The sequence below is a fragment of the Ambystoma mexicanum genome, chromosome 8 (genome assembly GCF_040938575.1).
Source record: "Ambystoma mexicanum isolate Mex_15411 chromosome 8, UKY_AmexF1_1, whole genome shotgun sequence".
NCBI classification, from domain to species: Eukaryota; Metazoa; Chordata; class Amphibia; order Caudata; family Ambystomatidae; genus Ambystoma; species Ambystoma mexicanum.
Window position 1 is genome coordinate 790667406 of NC_090929.1, and position 22504 is coordinate 790689909.

A 22504-nucleotide genomic window follows, 5' to 3' on the forward strand; every position below is an offset into this window, starting at 1 on the left:
ATTACTTTGCGAAGTGAGAAATGTGTTTTTTCCACTCAGGTATTTAGGGCATGAAATATCTGAGGAAGGGCTGAAGCCGAAGAGAGAGCTAGTAGATGGAATAAAGAGAATGAGGTCTCCAAAGAATAAGGCGGAACTTCGATCATTTTTGGGGACAATAGAATTCTACCACCGTTTCATAGAAAATTATGCTGACAGTGTTACTGCACTGTGGCCATTATTTAGGAAAGGGGTAGAATTTGTTTGGGATAGAGAGTGCGAAAGAAAATTTAATGGGATTAAGTCCAAAATCGACATGGACAAACCCCTAGCCATGTACGACACTAGAAAAAAGACCATATTGTCAGTGGATGCGAGTAAAACCAGCATTGGATTGGTGATGTCGCAAGTAGGAATTGATGGAGCAGAATCAGTGGTGTTGCATGCTTCCCGAATGTTGAGGGGTCCCAAACTAAATTACTCTGTTTTAGAAAAAGAGGCATTGGCGTGTCATTGGGGGATAGAAAAACTAAAAAACTTTGTGTGGGGTCAGGATTTTGTATTGAGAACAGATCATAAGCCATTGAAAGCCATTTATGAAAGTAAAGGTCTGGACAAAGTTTCTAGAAGAGTCGCTTGTTGGGTGACCAGATTACAATGCCACAAGTTCAGTATTGAGGTTTTGGCGGTAAAACAATGTGCAGGCGGATCATGCGTCGAGAATAAGAGTTGAAGATGAGGATGATGGAAGGCCGTCTGCAGAATTCGAGAATATGGTGTTTGCCACCGTGGAAGGTGTAATTCACAAAGAAGAGTGGGTTAGAGCATTGACTTCAGATGAAATGTGTAGGCGCATAATAAATTTCATTAGAGAGGGGTGGCCAGAGAAGAGGTTATTATCCGGTGAAGAAAGGGCTTTGTGGGAGGTGAGATTCGAACTGTCGGTGAAGGACGGTTTGATATATCGGTTTGACAGGCTTGTGGTCCCTGCTTGTCTAAGGAGAAGTCTTATTGCCATTGCACATCAGGGTCATATTGGGACATATAAAACCAAATAAGTAATTAAGGCTGATTATTGGTGGCCGGGTTTAGACCGTGAGGTTGAGAAGACAGTTGGTGGATGTGTAGATTGTGTAAAGTCTGGGAAGAACATATCTGCGGTGGTGCAGCCGTTCAGAGGAGTTGAAAGTCCAAAGGGTGTCTGGCAGGATCTAGCCATGGATGTCTTAGGCCCGGTAGATATGGGTAGTGGTCGTGGTAGGTTTGTTCTGGCTTTGGTGGATATGTTCTCACGATGGGCGGAGTTCAAAATAATGAGGGATGTCACGGGACAGTCTATTGTGGCATTCTTGGAAGAAATATTTGAGAGGGAAGGGTTACCTAGGAGCATGTTGACAGATAATGGTCCACAGTTCACTGGGGGCATCTTTCAGGAGTACATGTACAAGTGTGGTATTAAACATAAAAAGACGGCACTATATTACCCTCAAGCCAATGGTATGATTGAGATGGTTAACCGCTGTATAATGGAGGGTATTAGGGGGGCAAGTGCATGTGGTTTGGACAGGAAGGTTGCGGTCAAGGACAGAATGTATGCTTTGCGGATGGCTCCCAATACTGAAACAGGGGTTAGCCCATTTGAGTTAATGAGAGGCCGGAGGGGCAACACTTTATTGTCTCCAGCTTGGTTAGGTCGGGCGAGAGAAACTGATAAGGTAGTAGATGAAGTAAAAAGAAGAATGGATGAGCGAAAGTGAAAATGGGTCAAGAAAATTAACGAGAAGTTTCCAAGAAGGAGGGCGGTTGTTGAAGTTGGTGATCTGGTCAGAATCAGAAAAGCTGTTATCGCAAAGAAGGGTGATCCTCTGTATTCGGATCCAGTTAGGGTTGCTCAGGTTTTTGAGGGTGCTGTTAAATTGGAAAGTGGACAGGTGTGGAATTTATTAAGAGTAGCCAAGGTGAGGAGATGAAATGCATATATATTATCTTTCGAGTTTTTAATATTTCTTCTGTGTGTATCATTCAAAATATATCTGTATATAGTTTTTTTTTTATTTCGATAAGGGAAGGGGCTGTGTTATGGTGATGTCTTAGCATAGTCCTCTATTATTGTGCTGAGTGGAACTCTGGTGAATGATGCTATGACATGATGCAATGACATGTACGTTCTGGAGCATTGCTTATAGAATGTTATTGCTAGACTAACCAGTCAGTTGATGTTACACTGTGGAGATGGTTGGGGGTCTTTACTACCCAGTCTTCCTTATAAGCAATAAACCATCTGTCTATCTCATGTTGCTTGGTTCTTTGCTTCTACAAATACCAAGTAGGGCCATAGCAACAGCCTGAGCTGTAACAGTCCTTATAGGTATAGCTGAAGGATAAACCTGTTTCCTGAAGATGTTGGAGGGTTTAAGGGACCAACAATGTCGATTCCTACCCTCTCAAAAGGGACTCCCACCACTGGGAGAGGCACCAAGGGTGCCACATTCTTGGCTCCACTCTTGCCAGAGGTTTGACAAGTGTGACAGCTCCTACAGAATTTATCTATATCAGACCCCAACTTAAGCCAGTAGAAAATAAAGAGAGCCTTTCCTTAGTCTTCTTAAAACTTAAGTGACCAGCCAAAATTATCTCATGGGCTAACTGTAGGAGCTGGAGTCTACTTTCAAGAGGCACTACAAGTCTTCTGTAGTCCCCTGGGATAGACCTTCAAGAGTAGGACACACTCTTTGACTTCTGCTGAAGTCTGCCCTACAGGGTCCACCTTATGCCAGTGAAGACTGCAGTTCAGGATAGTCTGCAGGATCCAGATCTCCAACAGGAGCACGGTCTTCTTCCAGCTCTGATTCCTCAGCAGCTGATTCAACCACACAGGTGTGACTTTGGACAGTCCTCTCGGGGATGTCCTTGTTGGTAGCACAGGAGTGCTGGCTGGTTTCTTCCTAAAGGTTTTAGGTTTCCCCTTTTCCTCTTTCTTTTTCGAAATTGCAGTCAGTAAGTCCTGTGGACTAGGAGTTATACTTTCTTCTATAATCTCCTTGTGATAGCCTTTTAAGGTACTCTCTCTGGCCTTCCTAGTCTTCTCCTGTTTCCTTTTCCTGGGAGGCCTGGGGTGATTGATACAACTCCAAGAGTTTTTAAGTCATTCCCCAACAGGACTCTCCCAGGTATTTTACTCTGCAAACTTACAGGTATCTTGAGAGTCATGTCAATGCACTGGATGAGAGCTGGTAACTGTGGAAAGATTTGGACAGGGCCTCCAGCAAGCTTAGTTAGGAATTTGGGTGCCTTAGCACCATCCTCATCCTTGAAAAATTATTCATCAACTACAGTTATGCTGGCCCCAGTGTCTCTGATGGCAGAGGTTTCCTGACCATTCACAAGAACAGTCTTTTGTAAAACACTTAAGTATTGTCTGGAATAGAGTTATACACATATACATTCTGTTGTTCCCACAGACCCAGGGATACTAAAGAAACACTGGCTGAGACTTTCATGGGTTCCTCAGCCAGTAAGTGAAAGTTTACACTTGCCATTGGTACTTCATGCTCTGGGGAGAATGCTAAGGAGACAGTGTGGATCCCTGAAGGTTTACCCTTACATCTGGGATCCCCTTGCACATGGTCAGTTGACCCACAAGTATAGCACTTTCCAAATGTCTTCATGAATGGGGGTTTGTTCTGACCTCCCTCTGGTTTGGCACCAGGAGGTACACTAGCCTGATTCGGTTTCCCAGGGGGTTTACGCTTGTTATGATTGTGACCCTCTTTTGGAGTGGAGGTATTAGAATTCTCTTTGGGATCTTTCTTGTGCCGCTTCCCCACATCCTTCTTCTGAGTTACTCCAGAATCCTTGTGAGTAGCCCTGTTGGCAACCCACAAGTCAGCAGCCCTTGCTAACTTCTTGGGATCAATTACCTTAAAGTCAGCCAAGTGCTGTCTCAGCTCAGGAGAGCAGGCATTATAAATAGATTCCAACATAAACAAATGTATCATACCTTCATAGGTTTTCACTCTGTAACCCTTAACCCATCCATCTACGTTTTTCAAATATTCACTCACCCATGTAGCCCAAGGGGTACCATCATCCTTTTTGAGGGTCCTAAACCTTTTAAGATACTGAGAAGGATTCTTCCCAAATCTAGCCATCAAAGCTAGCTTCTCAGTTTCATACTCCTTTCTGTCTATATCCCCCAAATCCATTACCACATCAGTTGCAACAGGGGGTAGCCTAGAAAAAAGCCAAGGAATCAGCTGATTCCCTGTAATGTCTTGAATCCCATGGTTATATTTAAAAGCAGCTAACAAATCCAAAATATCAAGCTTAACCTCATACATACTTACTGCATCTTTGGGCATGCAAGGCCTCTTGGGACTGGAAGACCTAGAAGACTCTGGGAGAGAACCAGTTTCAAGAGACAACTTTTTCATTTCAAGTACATGGCTCAACTCCATTTCTCTGAGTTTAAGTTCTTGATGTTTGCTTTCAGTTTGAGCTTGTAGTCTTTTAAACTCTAACTCAAGTCTCATTCTTTCTAAAGAGACAAAATCAGGACTTAGTGTTGGACCTGGCGGGGTCCCTGTGGTCAAAGGTTGAGGCCTATGAGAAGATAGAGGCAAAACAGGGCCTACATTGTGAGACTCTTCTTCCTCATCTAACTCTGTTAGGGAGAACTCTCCAGAATGGCTAATTTCCCTTACATACTCAGCCCCTCAGCACCTTTGCTGGATTTCTAGGATTTAATTTTTCACCTCGTAAGAGTGTGAGCCTTTTTTACCACTCTTACATGTGTTTTGCTTGTGTGTTTAACATGTTTGTGTTCATAGACTGTGGAGCCTCACCTACTCCACAGGCATCATCGTTTAATTCAGACTCCATTTTCTGGGACTGACTACTGTCTCCTAGAACATATAAATTTGTCATTAACTTGATTAGCCTCTGTACAAATCACAGACCCAGTACAAACCATTTTACATGGAGTACTGGAAAGGGTTAATACTTGTACCTTTTTGTCTGTTTCTCTTGGAGCATTATTTCGCTCCCTTTTCATCAAGACTTGGCTGGTGGCAGTGGTAACTACCCTATTTTTCCTACCCCGGTTATCTCAAATAACCTTAGTAATGTTTTAGGCTATCTTGGTAGCCTCAAACTTAAACCCGCTAGACCATATATGTTTTATTACAGTTCCGGCTGGGTTATTCGCCATTTCTTTTTGTAAAAGTCTTTCTCGTGTTTTACTTATTAAAGGTAGTTTGCAAATCCGGTTGTTTGTTTCGTTCAGCCGCGGTGAAAGTGTGTGGAATCTTACTCCAATCCGAGGGCTTGTCCTTCTCTACTCTTTAAACTGCCTTTTCTGCCGACCAACTTCGTCCGGAACTCTTGGCAAAGACTTAACCGCGAACTACCCTGAGCTGTGTGATCTTCAGCAAAAGACTTTTGTCCTATTGACTTTGGCCCTAAGCCTGTTTGATTTGATTTCATCACTGTAGTTCCTCTTTCTAGATTGCCCTGCTTACTTACCTGTTGGGGCTGGTCAATTTCTGCCTAGCTTTGTCTTTCCCTCCCTTTTAAATTTCTGGAGTACCATTTTGCTCCCACTTCATTTGTGAGCTTAGCTTGTCTGGAGCCAATTGGGAGTGGTGTGGTGTATTAAGAGTGTGATTTTTAAACTGCTTTACTTTAGTGAAATGTTATACAACTGATGTGTAAATAAATGTATATTCTTTTACTCAGAAACGTTGAGTCAGTGTTTGTTTGAATCATAGTAATTGCTGCCCTTTGTGTAACTATTGATACTGCTCACTTGCTCTTGAGATAAGTCTTGCTGCTCAGCCATCGCTACCAATTTTACTGTGTAGTACAGGCTTTTTCCGGTTACCAGTCAATTGGTCGAAAACATTTGGTCGACAGGACAATTGGTCGACACCATTTGGTCGAATGCCAAATGGTCGAATTTTTTTTTTTTTTACCCCTTTTTTGGTTTTTTTTGGGGGGGTCCCCCCCCAACCCCCTTTTTTTTCTTTTTTTTTTCTTTCCCCACACGAAAACCCACAAAAGAAATATATAAATAAAAAAAAAAAAATTCGACCATTTGGCATTCGACCAAATGGTGTCGACCAAATTGCAGTCGACCAAATTGCAGTCGACCAATTGACAGGACACCGCTTTTTCCAAAGGTGAATTTGTACTGTCACTTGTAGTCTTAATTGTATGTGGTGTTCCCAAAGGGTACTGCATATAATTCTGCCTAACAAACTCATCAATAACATTTGAGCTGGGCTCAGAAACATCATCATCCTCATCAACATTTTCCACATTTGCTGCAGGGTTGGGGGTTTCAGACCCACTCTTCAGACTTTCGTATTCTAACAACTTTTCTATCAATTAAATCTTTTTGCCTTTTACAGTGAGATTCATAGCTTTATACATATCTCTCAATTGATCAACTGTTAAAGTGACTAGGGTCTCCTGTCTGTTGCTTGGCATATCAGTCATGATAAAACAATTGCTCCTCTAGTGTTTCTTAGCCTTGTGAGGGTTATTTGAACAAAAGTAAAACTAGCACTCTAAATGTAACATGTATATTTTATCCTCACCGCTGTACACCAGTGTTAGGCAGAATCACCTGCAGTACCCTTTGGGAACACTACAGGCACTTAAGACTACAAGTGTAAGCCCAATTCCACCTTTGGTACAAGTCTGTACTACACAGTAAAGTGGTAGCGATGGCTGAGCAGCCAGACTTATCTAAGGAGTTTAAGTGAGCAGTAGAACAAGTTACACAAAGAACCAACTAATACAGTTATTCAAACAAACACTTACTCAAGGTTTCTTGGTAAAAGAATATACATTTATTTCCTCAGTCAGACCATACCCCGCAGGTAGCCCACACCACAGGGGACCCCCAAAACCCATCACAATACCCTGCAGGCAGCCCATCACCTGTGACCATACCCCGCAGGCAGCCCACACCACAGGGGACCCCACAACACCCATGACTATGCCCCGCAGGCAGCCCATCACCCGTGACCATACCACGTAGGCAGCCCACACCACAGGGGACCCCCACCACCCGTCAAAATACCCTGCAGGCAGCCCATCACCCGTCACCATACCCTGCAGGCAGCCCACACCACAGGGGACCCCCACCACCCGTCAAAATACCCTGCAGGCAGCCCATCACCCGTGACCATACCCTTCAGGCAGCCCACAACACAGGGGACCCCCCCTACACCCATGGCCATGCCCTGCAGGCAGCCCACACCACAGGGGACTCCCCTATACCCGTCACCACATGCACATCCCTTCCCACGCGATTTCGTGGGGGTATGCAAGGCCCTTTTCACGCGATTTGACTGCGGCGAGCGGGGTATGCGATTTTTTGCGGGGGTACACAAGGCACTTTTCACTTGATTTGACTGGCGCGAGCGGCGTATGGGATTTCACGCGGGTACACAAGGCACTTTTCACACAATTTCACTGCCGCGAGCGGGGTATGGGATTTTGCGGGTGTCTGTGAGGCCCTTTTCATGCGATTTCACTGCCGCGAGTGGGGAACGCTCGGATTTATCATGCGATTACGATGGATGGGGGCTGTGTACTGGGGCAAGGATAGCGCAGGGCCTTTGTGCCATATTGGACATTTCATTGGCTTTTTCCTGCGCAAGAGGCGGTGTTGGGGGTGTAACTGGCGCTGCTGGTTGTTCACTGCGCCACGGCTGGTTATGGCTCGGGAAATCCATGAATATGCAGTGCGCGAAAATGCTGTTTTGCGCTGCGCCTAGCGCACGTGTGCGCACGCTCCCTCTCTGCGTGAGGCGCTTGCGCTGCTTCTTCTCTGGATTCCATGAATTGTGCCCTTTGTCTTGTAATGTGGCAGAAATACCATTTAACATCTTGGCAGAATTAGCACTGGTGAAATTACAGCTTTAGCTGAATTCGCCATATGCTGGTGGTAATTCTGCCGACGCTAATTCCACTGGGGAAATTAACGCCAACAACTGATTCGGCAGTGTGGTAAAGGTGGTGGTAATTCCATTACCGCAACTTTTACCTCATACCGCTCAACTCATTATAAGCCCCTGGTATCGCATTCATTTGCCGACAGACCTTTTTTCAGAGTAATTTCCGACGCCAAAATTACTTCTAAAGAAACTCATAGAAATATATGGGGGGAGCGTTAAAATGGGTGAGGGAGGGGTTTGGGGTATAGGGGTAAAAGAATAGGGAAAGCGGGACTTGTGGGGATTCCAAAATGTAAAATAATAAAATAATTTGCAGAGTTTTTTTCGAAGTAAGTTTTGCATCGGAAAATACTTCGAAAAAAGCCTATCGGCAAATGATCATCGGATCGGGCCCCCGTTCATTAAATGGATTTGTTGAACACTGGGTGAATTGGAAAGCCAGGGTTGTGCTTTGTCCAGACAACAATCCCTTGAAGCATGGGAAGCTAATAGATGAATTAGTGACATCAAACAATGGCACCATCTATTGGGAAAATATACAGGGAAAAGGTTGAAAGTCCTGACAAAACCAGAAATTATTTTGCAGATCAATCAGCTAAACCTTAGAGTACTCCAAGCAGAATTCATTGATTTGTGACATCTCCTCTGAGAAATACAAGTAAAAGCAATGACTTCATCACAACCTCATGCCGAAAGGGAGCTTTCCAATCATGGTACAGAGATACTCCAGATCTCGTTCTAATTACTGCTCAGGAAGAAGATTCAATCATCGGAGCTTTATATCAATATCTATCAGATCCTGAAAACGTTCCCTTATCTGACCAAGATTGTTAGAGAAAGGTGTTTATTGGAGATTTTGTCATATGATGAAACTGATCAGACACTGATATGTTAGTCACTTTTGATCTTTGATGACATCTCTTAGACACATAGGGCCCCATTACAAGTGTACCGGTCCGGTAAAAATGCTGGTAATTCCGGCTCTGGCATTTTTACTGGAACGGCACACGTCAAGTTTGCCGAAGGGGGCCACGGATCTCCCAGCAGGCCTGACCTGCCTGGTGTTCAGGGTCCTACGGCAAAACAATGCCTGAAGCACTGGAATTGTTACTAAAGGCGCCAGTGATTTGGTAAATGACATCCCATGGAGTCCTATAGGACTCCTTGGGAATGGGAATTTACCGGCACTCCGCCGCTCGTAATATCAGCAGTGGAGATGGTAAGTGCAGTTTGCCGGGCGGGATACCAGCAAACTTATAATCATCCACATACACCACTAATCTCCTGCATCAAGTTGCATTAAATGAGCAAATTACGTGAGTATTTAGCACGTATATGACCTAGACGAGTAGACCCATGAATATCTAGACTCTCTCTGTGTGATTCCAGAACATCCACCCAGCTACCTTTGTGCCTACATGTTACCGGGTGGTCTGCTTAGCAGGGCCTGGTAAATCTGTTTTTTACCCATTTTGTTATATTATTGGAGCTTTCTCTTTTTGAGCCTGACCTGATTGAAATGTGAGCTACGTGAGTACTGCCTATTAGTTTTTATTAGCATGTAGCAAATTTATTTTTACTTTTTGTTCTTCACTTTCTTTTTGAACAAAACGTTTTTACCTCCTGACAATTTCGTATGTCTATTATGAACACGATTTAAAAAGTGTTTGCCATTTCCTATGCACAACAATGTGCATTTCCTTTTTGTTGGTTACACCCATTGTTTCATTATTCATTCTTTAATTACTGATACAAGAGCACTGCAGTATCTTATTGTTTGCTTTTATGTTTAGGTGACAAAATGTACAATTGCCAATGAAATGTTTGATGTCATAATGTATTGTTATAAATAGTACTGAAGGCACGGAAAAGTTGAAAAGAACGGCGTGGGCCTTGTTTTGTGTTTATATCACGATGAATGGATTGTTATTACAAATAAATTACTGTACGTGGGATAAAGTACCCGCTACTGTACATTATATTGGTATTGCGGCCGAGTTCCTTTATAAGGTCATGGAACTCTAGTTACTTGCAATATCCTTTTCACATATTGTAGCTGGTATTTCATAATACGTGGCCACACACTGTCATACATTTTAATACATGGCCTCTTGCTTAATATAATGCAAAAGATCTTTCATTTGCCGATCCATATCAGTGTAGAATCTTTTTGGATTTTAAAAAACGAATATCCAGCTTTGAATGTGTTGCAAAGAAATAATGTAAACATTTTAATATGAATAAAATTAATTGAAAAACGTTTTCATTTTGTACTTTATAATAAGTAGCATGAAGCTTCTTGTTCACGTATTACTTCAGCAGTACACACATTAAACATTCTACCAAAAACTGTTTCTTGGCAGTTCATTGCTGCAGTGTCACAGAAAACTATTCAACAAGCAAGGAATTTGAAAAACTTGCAATGAATTTAATTAACTTATGCAGTGTCAGTTCGTATTCTGATTGATGGAAGCAATGGGATGTGACAAAGCTCCATCTCCCATATTATAGTAAGTTGCATCCCCTCTCCAGCACTAATAGCCGCTAGGATCAGAAGTGCAGCATGATAATACTTAAAAACAAAGATGTCCATCGTCGCTAGTTCTAGCCCTTTTTGAGTTGTAGGAACACACATATAATGGGACTGTGAAGCATGACAAAATGCAGGAAGGAGGGCCCTGTATTTTAGGTAAGATGTCTTTTTGCTGGGGAAAGTTCAATGCGGTGCTTTGAAGTATTAAGAGAATGAAAGCAAATATATCTCTCCAATTGATTTTAAATGACACTCAATATATATTTTTTTGCATTTGAATCTTACTTCTGATATCCTATTGTTTGTTTTTTACTGTGTTACTATCACATGCTTGCATATTTGTGGTCGCCGCTAGTACTGAGATGTCCCTTGCAAGAGATCGCTTATAAGTACTGTCTTTCTCTGGTCTAGTAATAATTTCTCAATGTTGATGCAAATGCATGTATATACACACGATGTGTTAATCAACAGTAAAAATGTAATGAGGAGCAAAAATTACAGGTGTTCAATGCATTTCGGACTAATCCAAGTCCTTCAGGAGGGACCGAATTTGTGATGACATAAACCGAGAGAAAAAACAATAAAAAAGGAGGGTATACAATGTAAACAATAAGAACTTCCAATTTCATATGTTCCAAAAATAGCATATTAGAAAGGATAATGGAAATCATGGTAAACATTACTGTTTACCTTCCTACAATTGTCATGCTCCTGTAACAGTCTGTTATGAAAATATATATGAACATTTGAACAATCTGATGGTCAATACCTGAATACTCAAAACCTTGAAGTCCCCAATTTATATACATAATTCAATGTAGATATCAGATTCAGTTGATCTTGTAAACAGGGTTCAATGAACCCGTGGGTATAGGATAGATGAACAGCTATCAAAAGTCGAAAATGCCACATACAATGTGCTTTGAATCTCAAAGGTAGCCAGAAGTACTGAATGGTGACAGAAGTGATAACCTCGTAAAACAGGAATACTAAGCGTGAGGGACAGTATCTAAACTAAAAATGCATCGTACCTCGCTCTTAAATGAGTCCATGATGGTAGCTGCTGGGCTTGTTAAAGAAAGCGGGACACACTACTTTGTTGGGGAGCTGGATGGACATTCCTATGCATCCAGCACAAACACACTCATCCTTAGCCCTTAAGGGTAAGTCATATCATTCACTCCATATGTAGGTCTATTCTAGATCGTATAATGGTGTCATAGATACTCAATTTCATTGCTTTCTTTACAGAGCCCAAGAGCTTCCGTAATGGACTCATTTAGGAGCAAGGTACGATGCATTTTTAGTTCGGATACTGCTCCTCACACTTAGTTTTCAGTTTGTTTACGAGGTTGTCACTTCTGTCACCATAGAGTACTTCTGGTTATCTTTGACATTCAAAGCACATTGTATGTGGTATTTTCTACTTTCTGGAGCTGTTCATCTATCCTTTACGCACAGGTTTATTAACCACTGTTTACAAGATCAATTGAATCTGATACCTACAGTGAATTATGTACATAAATTGGGCACTTTAGGTTTTGAGTATACAGGTATTGACCATCAGAGTGTATACATTTTCATATATGTTTTCATAACAGACTGTTACAGGAGCATGACAATTCTAGGAAGGTGACAGGTAACGGTGTAATGCGATTTTCGTTATCCTTTCTTTTATCCTATTTTTGTAACATATGAAATTGGAAGTTCTTATTGTTACATTGTATCCCCCTTTTTTGTTTTTTCTCTCTGTGGATTCGGTGCTTGTTGAAGGACTTGGATTAGGCCGAAATGCATTGGACATCTGTTCTCCCAGCTTTCTTATAAGTGATCCCTTGCAAGGGACCACTCAGCAGTAGAGGTTAGCTTCCCATAGTCCCAGATTTAGACATTTACTTAGCCTATGTCTACAATGGTAGCTTGCCGGGTTGCTCCAAGGACAAGATCAAAGCCTCACTAATTACTAAGTCATACCTTTTTAAAAGATACAGGCGGTACCTGCTTCACCAGTCTCCACTGGATATATATGGTGACAATAAAGAGTACATTATTTGTTAATCTAAAATACCACATACATTATGTGCTGGACTCAGATGAAGGAGCACAGGAATGTTTTTGCATCCAACCATGCAAGATTACTGATCAGTTTGTTGACAGACTGAATTAGATCTTGGTTTCGTCACAAAACGTGTTGAAAGTAATAACTGTATGTCTTTAAACTATTTTTCTTTTATTCCCAAGGTTGGTAATCGAATTCCCAGCCACAGGTGGTGCAATTCCGTCATCGCAGATCCGTACTGTGAAGCTTATTCGATATGTTAGTGGATGGGACTATTTTATCATTGCTTGTGAAATCATCTTTTGTGTTTTTATCGTCTACTACATTGTGGAGGAAGTCCTGGAATTGAGAATTCACAGACTGCAGTATTTTACTAGTGTATGGAATATCCTGGATGTCGTTGTAATATTGGTAAGAAACCACCCATTTCTTTTCATTACGATTGTTAAAAAATAATATATTTATATCTGAGAACCCTCGGCTGCTCCAATGATTCATGGAAGAAATAAAAACATTTTTGGTGCTTGAGACCTAATTAATAACAAAAACAACTACTCGACAGATTTCCACCAAACCAAAGAAAGCACCTGATCCTGGCCTTTCCTTCACTTCAAAAACAAAAATTGGCGAAAATCCGCCTAAAGGTTTAGTTTATGAGTGTGAGCAAAAATTGAGCATTTTTCCCTGTGGGAAAATGTTATTGATGATGGCCCCTTTGATGGATTTGCACCAACATTTCCAGTTTCTTGCTTTCTACTAGGCTGTAAAACCTTTTTGAGAAATGCTCATCTTGATTTGTGAAACAGGTTAAAACTTATTGGTTATAGAATTTTGGTTGAGTAAATGGACGTTGATCATTAGCGTGAAACCTTGATCCACTGACTTTCCCACAATTCATTGGCTAATAATTTTTTACCCATTGGATGATTCTCCATGAACTTTTCCAAATCATGTCTTTGGTCCAGAAGTAAAAGGAAACAAATTAAGAATTTGGTACAAATCAGTCCAATGGTTTCAAACGTATAAATTGTCCAAACATGCTTTTTTCCCTTTGTGGATGGATTTTTCAACAGATAAGAGTGTTCATTTTTGGCTCATACCAACAGACCAAACCGATTAACAGATTTTCTTCAATGTTTTCAGAGTGGGGCAAAGGATGGGAACACTTTCCTAGCTTGGTTTGGTGGAAGTTTGTCTAGGAGTCTGTTTTTTTAATTAAGCATAAAGCAGTGTGCCCCATCACCAACCACTTTTTCTATATCTTCCATGGGGCTTTGCAGGATCTGAGGGTTTTCAGAAATGAAAAGGCACATTATTTTCATTCACAGAAATTTAAAAAAATATTTGTGAGAGTGGAAAATAAACACATGGTTACAATTATAATTTAAGGGGGGCAAGGGCAATTTTGCCCAATGGAGAATGTGTGGATGATACATGAATCGCATTTCAGACGGTTTGGATCATGTAAGAAGCTTGGAAATGTGTGCTTTCACTGACCTTGTCCAGATTTTTGCAAATATTAGCAGTGCTTTTTACGAGTAATATAAAGCACAATAAACAAAACATGTTTTAAGTATGAAAAAGCAATAATTAGGCACATATAAACTCATTGTACGTTGCTTTGGGTCCACACGTCAGTTTAGCAAAAACTCCTCAGTGTATAATGCAGTGATTTAAAATGGGTGGATTTTGTTGTAAATCTGTCTGGTGTTTTTTAAAAGGGTACAATGTTTTTTCATGTCAAAAAATTGATTAAGTTGCCTATTTAACTAATCTGAAACAATTGAGCTGCGCAGCATGAGCTGGAGCTCTAATGGCATAAAATACGAGGGCACTTTGAATTGATTGAATGAGATGTTTTGAAATCAGGACTGCAAAACCTGAAACGTATTTTTGCAAAAGATCCAAGGAAAATGGAAATGAGCACGAAAGCCATTAGAATGATATCAGAAAGTGGCAAAGGTATGGGTAACTCAGCAGTTTTTCTGGGGAAGGTAGTAGAGAGGGGTTAGAGAATGTGTTTTGGGGAATAAAGAAACATATTTTTGGCCTAATCTTTTGCTTGTCCCAGTTGTGGGCCGCTCTTCCTCATCCAATCCCATGCTCCTCTTTCTCATCCTAGTCACCCTTCTTTATGCATCTACCCCATCACAGTCCCTATTTTACTTCCTAATCCCATTCTCACTTCCTTAACCCAGTCCCTCTTCTTTTCCCTCATCCCAGTCCCACTACTTCATCCTAGTCCCTCTTCCATTTCGTTGTCAGAGTCCCTTTTGCTAATCCCTGTTCCTCTTCCTCATCACATTCCCTTTTCTCATCCCAGTTCTTCGTCCTCTTCCTTGTCCCAGTCCGTTTTTCTCTTCCTCAGTCCAGTCCTTCTTTCTCATCCCAGGAATTCTTCCTCTTGCCAATACCACATCTCCAATCTGCTTCTTCTAACTGGTTTTAGTGCCTGTTCCTTTTCCTCCTCCAGTGCTACAGTACAATAGGTGGGATGGTTTTTTGTGTAACAGCTCAACAATTCACTTTGGAACCCGATGTTTTGTTCTTCCTAATCTTCTGTGCAAGAACAGTTGATCAAAAAATTCTCCAGACAACTATGTCAAGCCTTCCATCCATCCATACACAGTCTTTGAAGTGTTCACAGGTCAATTCAGTTGTCGGTGTATCAGTTCATAGACTCCTCTGGTTGTTGTTCAATGAAGCTGCTGGCCAAAAGCACTCCTTGAAGTCAGAAAGTGTATCCTCTGGGGCACATGATGCGTGTCACAACTACAAGTCATAGATGCTGCTGGCTATCGTTGCTCTCAAAGGTACAGTGTCATTTCCTTCTCAGGACAGAGTGTGCGATGGAGCCATCAGGGTCGGGGGATTCTCAGGGTAGCTGTTTCGAAGAGCTTTTGCTTAGCCAGTTCCAGCAAGTTAAAGGAAAAGAGCACCATACCATATAGAATCTCTGTACGGTCTCTGGGAGAAGGCTGGTCATGCTTAGACAGAATGCCTGCAGTCAATTTGTACTCACCTGAATGTATTGATTTTTTTTACAGAAAGTGAAGGTCGCTTTTCCAGGGACGTCATTGGGGTCTCCCTTGCCACCTCTGTGGTCTGTCTTGCGACCTCTAAACATTTTCTTTTTTGTAATGCAAGCTGATTTAGTCTGTTCTTAAACGCCTCACTCAGCCTTTCATCCTTCTGAGGTTGATAAATGAGTACAAACCCAGGTTGGGTGATATTGGGTGTATATTTTTTTCTATATAAAGCGCTTAAGCGTAAGTGCTATCTAATAACACATCATTATCATTTGGTCCTGGACGTCTGCTTGCATTCATAGTAATTTGGTAATATGGGCCTATGCACACTGATCTTAATGATACATATGGCGATCCATTCTTGTATGAAATGTACATCACATAGTGATATCATAACTATATTTTTCGTAGTGTACAATGCTATGTGATGCCACTTCCTGTTTTGTCAACAGGTGAAATGTCGTGTTCCATCGCTACCGCAATATCAATTTGGGGCGGGTCAAATGACAATACTTCCTGTGGTGACATCAGGGGGTCAAGGGTTGTGTGATGACACTTCCCCTACCCCTGGCATTTTGGTGAAATGACGTCCCAGCGCTTTTCTCGTCTGCTTTACTGCACAGATACACATTGACATATGCAGCATGGTTAAATGGTATTGTCTGTTGTTACAACCAAGCTGACTTCAGGCACCGTGAGTATGTGACATAATCACATGCTATTTGAAGAAAAGAAATAGCAGAGCAAAGAATTGGGAATGGTTTTCCAGTGCAATAAGGGTTGAAAAACAGAAAGTTAGGGTGGCAGAGAGAATTCGGCAGAAAAAACAGGAGGAAAATGCCAAAAGAGAATCTAAACGGGCTCTCTTTTCATGCAAATAGTCCCAATATAATCCAGGACATTTTTCAAGTGCTGAATGAATTACAGATCCCAGCAGGTACCAAGAAGATTATGACGCCCTCTCAGAATTTCTGTGAAGAACTGAGTGAGTTCTTCTTGGATGAAATGAATAAGACGAGGAATTTCAGGAATTAGACCTTGAGACGCAGTCCCATGATAAACCGGAGGGGATTAGGGTTTTTCCTAAAGTGGGGGAGCTTTTTACTGCTTTTTCTCAGATTAGCCAAACTCACCTTTTGGAGGTGATGACTAAACGTAAACCTTCTGACTCATTCTATGACATCTAACCAGCAAGGATCTTAAAAGCTATTCAGTGAAGTGATTGCACAGGACCTGTGTCAAATTATCAACAGCTCCTTTGAGTCCGGCACAGGTCCAGCTATTCTAAAAAAGGCTTCTGTTACTCCTTTGTTTTAGCAAGCTCAAGGAGAGTCTTGCTACAGAAAAACTCCAAGCACATGCAGAGCAACAGGGAACGTTGGCTATGGCTCAAGCAGGTTTTAGACCTGGCCATAGTACAGAATTGGATGTGCTGGATTCCGTGGATGATTTAAAATGGGTTGTTGATCATGGTGGTGCTGGGGGTTCTCATTTTATTGGACTTTTTGGCAGCATTTGACACTGTAGATCATGATATTCTTCTGTGCAGATCAAGTAGTCTGGGATGAGAGATAGTGCCCTGAAGTGGCTTGCCTCCTTTCTGTCTGACAGATCACAGGCGGTGGTCTGTCCACCTTTTGAATCCAGAATAAAACCAATCTCTTGTGGAGTTCCAAAAGGCTATTTTTAAGCCCACTCATTTTCAATCTGTACACAAGACCATTGGCTCACACAATGAGGTCGGTTGGTGTCCATTTTACATCTATGCTGATGATACTCAGTTAATTTTTTAGTTTGAAGAGGATGATGTGCAGGTTGGAAATAGGCTGAAATCATGTTTGGAGCAGGTCAGTAGCTGGATGAGTCAAAACAGGCTCAAGTCTATAGTCCAGAAGACTGAGCTTTTGACCTGTTCAGCATACAGAGTTATATGGATAAGCAGAAGTATCTGAATGGGTAACTCAATTTTGCCCCCTTCACTAAGTAACTGCGGATTGCCTTTGCAAAAAGCCAGGAACCTGGATTTCTCGCTTGACTCCTCACTATCTTTGGACAGCCAGATATCTTAAGTTTTGAGTGCAGGCTTCTTTCATCTGAGGTCTCTTAAATTTCTTTTGGAGTTTTTTTGTTTCTCGCACAAAATTCAAACTGTTAAAACTTCTATCTCCAGCTGGCTTGACTATGGTAATTCCTTATGCCTCATGCCTGGGCCTGCTTAAGGTGGGCACTGGTCATCTTCTTTGTGTTTAAATATTTTATTGAAGGCATAAAACAAGAGCAATGCGAATACAACATATCACATAAAAGAATCACACATTCGGAACAGGTTGAATAATGGTCATCTTGGAAAACCTAAAAAGTTATATCAAGACTTGTCGCATTGAGCTTAGATCGTGATTAAGTGAAGACAAAAGAGAATATTTATGAAAAAAAGGGGGAACATATAACACAAACAATACAGACGAGAGAAGGAGGGATTGGGGTGGTTGCGAGAGAAGGGGGAATGGTAGGGGAAGGGTAATCATATAGCAAAAAAGTCAAAATGATATTACTGAATGGTTATAATTAGAGGTCAGGAAGTCAATAAACATTTTCCATTTCAATTTATACTTGTGCAGTAATGTTAGGTATGAGGCTATACAACCTTCCAATCTATGTACATTGCAAATGGAGTTCCACCGTATTTTGGGATTAATCAATTAGATGTTTTCCAATTGGTGGTATTAATTTGAACAGCAATTAGAATGAATAAATCAAATAAATGAGAAGAGCAGAAGTGTAAGTGATGGTCGAAGGACGCACTGCCTAGATATAAAATCTTAAAATATAAAGGTTCATCTAACTTGATCATTCGCCAGACAGTTTCACAGAATTTTTCAATATATTTACATTCCAAAAACATATGTTTGAAAGATCCTTCGCAATCACTGCAATTCCAACATTTGTTATCTAACAATATCTTACATTTAAAGAGCATGGCAGCGGAAATAAAAATTCTATGATGGAAAAAGAATAAAGTTTGTGTTAGATTGGCTGATACAGTTATGGTTGATTTGTTTCCAAGATGACGGCCAGGAAAAGTCTTCAGATGTAATTGAGCATTCTTGTTGCCACATTTGTTGTGTTTTCCATTGGAGATTTTCAGTTAATTCATTGGTAAGGTCTTTATATAGAAGAGAGGCAGAAAACCGATGGTTACGCATGTGATTTAGTCTAACAATATTAATGTGTTCGGAGGGTTCCAGTAAATATTGCAGGTTGTCGATGATGGCATTTAGGAGTAGAGAGTATTGATTAAAGAAGGATTTTGGTGTGGCAAATTTTGTCTTGAATTCATTGAAAGTAAGCTGTGTACCTTGATGAAATACTTGATGAGCACATTTTATTCCCTTTAAGATCCAGCCTTTCCACAAAATAATGTTGTCATTGATTCAGATGAGGTTATTTAGCCAAATGAGCAGTGATGCACTGTTTAAGGTGGTAGTTGGGAAGACATAGCTTCTATTCTGTTTAGTAGTAAATTGAACATTCTTTAATTTAATACATCTATTTTTTGTAGCAAATAAATGACAATTAGATAGAGAGAATGGAGAAACCATGAAGGCTTCAGCACAAACCCATGTCAGAGTATCAAAATATTATGCTTGACCAAACCAGTTTTGTGCTTGCTTTAGTATAAAGTCAGAATGATATTTACTAAAGGAGGTAAAACCTTGCCCCTCTACAAGTGGCCGTTCTCTTTATTTTGCAAAGGGATATTCTGTATTTTTTCTTACCCCACAAAAATGTGGCTAGATGTGTATCCATGTCTTTAAAACTTGTACTAGTTAATGGGAGAGGCAGCATGCATAGAGTGCATAGTATAATCGGGGAGATCATCATTTTGACAGATTGGAGACAACCCCACCAGGATAGATATAATGGGGACCAAGACTCTAAGAGGGTTTTTAAAATGCTAGTATTTTCTTTAATAATGTCTTGGACCAATGAGAACATTTGCATTCCTAGATATTTGATTTTCATGGGACACCATCTCATACCAAATGGTAGGACTAGATGTTTCGTGCAGTAAGCATTGAGGGGGAGAATTTCCGACGTATCCATATTTAGATTGTACACAAAGGATAGTGAAAATTGAGCTATAGTGTCCAGTATGTAGCCAAAGCTACGTTTGCAGTGCCAAGGACGAGATAGCTCGTACTTTTTGCACTCGGTTTTGTGCAATCGCTGCATAGCAGGGATTTCACATAACTGTAATCCAACCCCCGGGCTATGTGAGTAGGAGGTTCCTCCTCACGGCCCGGGGGTTGGAGTACCTTCAGTTTCACGTCGGTGTGTGTAATGCACGGTGACATGAAACTGAAAGGCATTTTTACTGCGGCAGCCAAAATGGCTGCTGCATTGAAAATGAAAGGTGAGTCTCGACCTTTCTCCCCTCAATCTGCAGCACTATTGTGCCGTTCTATATCGAGGGAGGTGTCATTGGAAAGGGGAGACTCTCCCCTTTCCAACAACAACTTTTTTGAAGCATTGCTGGGCGTGGATCAGACGCAGAGCGCTCGATCTGCGACCAGCAATGCCCACTAGACCACCAGGGATCTGTTTCTCAAGTGGGGGGTAAGCAGCCCTCTCCCCCCACCCCCCAAAGCATGGGGCCAATACCCTAGGGGAAGATGGGTGATCTTCTGCCACCAGGGAAGGGGGCAAAAAAAAAAAAAAGAAAAACTACATTTTGGGTGGAAGTGGGGGCCAACAGCCACCAGGAATTTTGGGGTAAATGAAAGGGGGGTGGGCCTCTCCCCCACCCTAAGTGGATGGTGTGGCAACTCATATAGCTCTCCCTGGGGGCAGATTTCTGCCCCTAGGTAGGGGTACATGAGATGCCCCCATCCATTTGGGGTGGGGGGAGAGGCCACTGGAAACATTGGCAGAGCTGCCCCCAAGCCTGGAGCAGTACGTTTTGCCCCCCCCTGGGGGCACATGGGCACACCCATGTACCCATCTGCCCCTAGGGAAGGTGCAAAACAAAAATAAAAACAATAAATACAAAAAATAAGTTTTGGGTGCGGTGGGGGCCACTAGCCACCAAGAATGTTTTGCCCAATGAAAGGGGGCGGCTCTCTCTCCGAACCCCAAGTGGATGGGGCCACCTCATGTAGCCCTTGCTGGGGGCAGATTTCTGCTCCTATCTGTCCCCAGGGAGGACTACATGAGATGCCCCCCATCCATTTGGGGTGGGGGGGAGTGCACCACCAGAAATGTAGGTGCAGGCCCCCCAAGCATGGGGCTGCAAGTTTGGGCCCCCCGGGGGCAGATGGGTGCCCATCTGCCCCTAGGGTTCAGGCGGGGTGGGGCAGCCAAGGGCCACTAGACCACCAGGCTTTTTTTTATCATGAAAGGGGGTTGGCCTCTCCCCCACCCTAAGTGGATGGGGGCACCTCATGTAGCCCTTGCTGGGGGCAGATTTCTGCCCCCAGGGAGGGCTACATGAGATGACCACCCATCCAGTTGGGGTGGGGTGAGAGGGCCACCAGAAATCTTGCCACAGGCCCCCCACCCCAAGCCTGGGACCATATGTTTTCCCCAGCCTGGGGACAAATGGGCACACTAATGTGCACATCTGCCCCTAGGAAAGGGACAAAAAATATATAACTTGTTTTTGGTGCGTGGGCACTAAACCACAATAGATATTTTTAGTGGAAAGGGGGCTGGCCCTCTCACCCCCCATCCCAAATTAAGGGCGAGCCTCTCATATAGCCCTCTCTGGGGGCAGATTGCTAGTGCAATCTGCCCATAGGAAGGAGTACATGAAATGCCCCTCCATCCATTTGGGGTTGGGGGAGAGGGCCACCAGAAAACATTGGAATGGCCCCTAATGCATGGGGCAGTACATTTTGCCCACCCTGGGGGCAGATGGGCACACTAATGTGCCCATCTGTCCCTAGAAAAGGGGCAAATCAAAAATAATAATAAATATAACTTATTTTGGGTGGGTGTGTGGGGCCACTAAACCACCCTGGATGTTTTTAGTGGAAAGGGGGGTGCCCACAGGTGTCTTCTTTTCAGAAGTGCATTGGGTTCCCTGCTTTCCTTGGTGGCTTCGACGCCCTAGGCCCAAATCTGTAGGTTGTACAATTGTAAAATTTTGATTATTTCGCCAAATTTCAGACTTTGCTGGGGGTTGTAGCCACTACATTCTGGGGTGATTTGTGCAAGTCACACCTCTGTGGATTCCCACGTGTTTCTTCTTTTCAGAAATGCATGGGGTTCCCTGTTTTCCTTGGTGGCTGCGACACCCCAGGCCCAAATCTGTATGTTGTCCACATGAGCAAAATCCTGCAAAATCTGCTCTGCCGAAAGACTTGAGGTTACCAGTGGTTTAGCCTTTTCCATTTGCGCCCAGGTAGGTGCACCCACACATGGGACAAACTGTTTTCGTCGGGACACCTGTGGGAATGCGTAAAAGTCGGACATGTGGTGTTGGCTGCGTGTTTCGGTGGGTGGGCAGAGTGAAATGTCTGAAAATTGAGATTCTGTTCATCAAATTATTGACTTTGCCGGGGGTTCTGGGTAATAAATTCTGGGGTGATTCGCGCAAGTCACACCTCTGTGTAGCCCCATGGGTGTCTTCATTTCGGAAATGCATGGGGTTCCCTGTTTTGTTTGGTGGCTTCGACACCCTAGGCCCAAATGTGTAGGTTGTTCACAAGAGCAACATTTCACAAAATCTGCTCTGCCGTAAGACTTGGAGTTACCAGTGGTTTAGCCTTTTCTATTTGCGCCAAGGTAGGTGCAACCACACTTGTGAGGTACCCTTTTTGTCAGGACACCTATGGGAAAGTGGGAAGGTAGGACATGTGTTGTTGGAGGCGTGTTTCAGTGTGTGTGCAAAGTGAAATATCAGAAAATTGTGATTTTCTTCACAAAATGTTTGACT

The 22504-nt window shown here is 42.4% G+C and overlaps 1 protein-coding gene across 4 annotated transcripts in view; it reads left to right on the top strand.

Annotated features, from left to right (window-relative positions):
- The window catches only part of LOC138472450 (polycystin-2-like protein 1), a 2384383-nt gene that overhangs the window by 1139518 nt on the left and 1222361 nt on the right, over positions 1 to 22504 (top strand). For all 4 annotated transcript variants that reach the window (XM_069610623.1, XM_069610624.1, XM_069610625.1 and 1 more), the window contains one exon: positions 12721 to 12949. In XM_069610623.1, coding sequence (XP_069466724.1) covers positions 12721 to 12949 — 229 coding nt within the window. The remainder of the gene's footprint in view (positions 1 to 12720; positions 12950 to 22504) is intronic.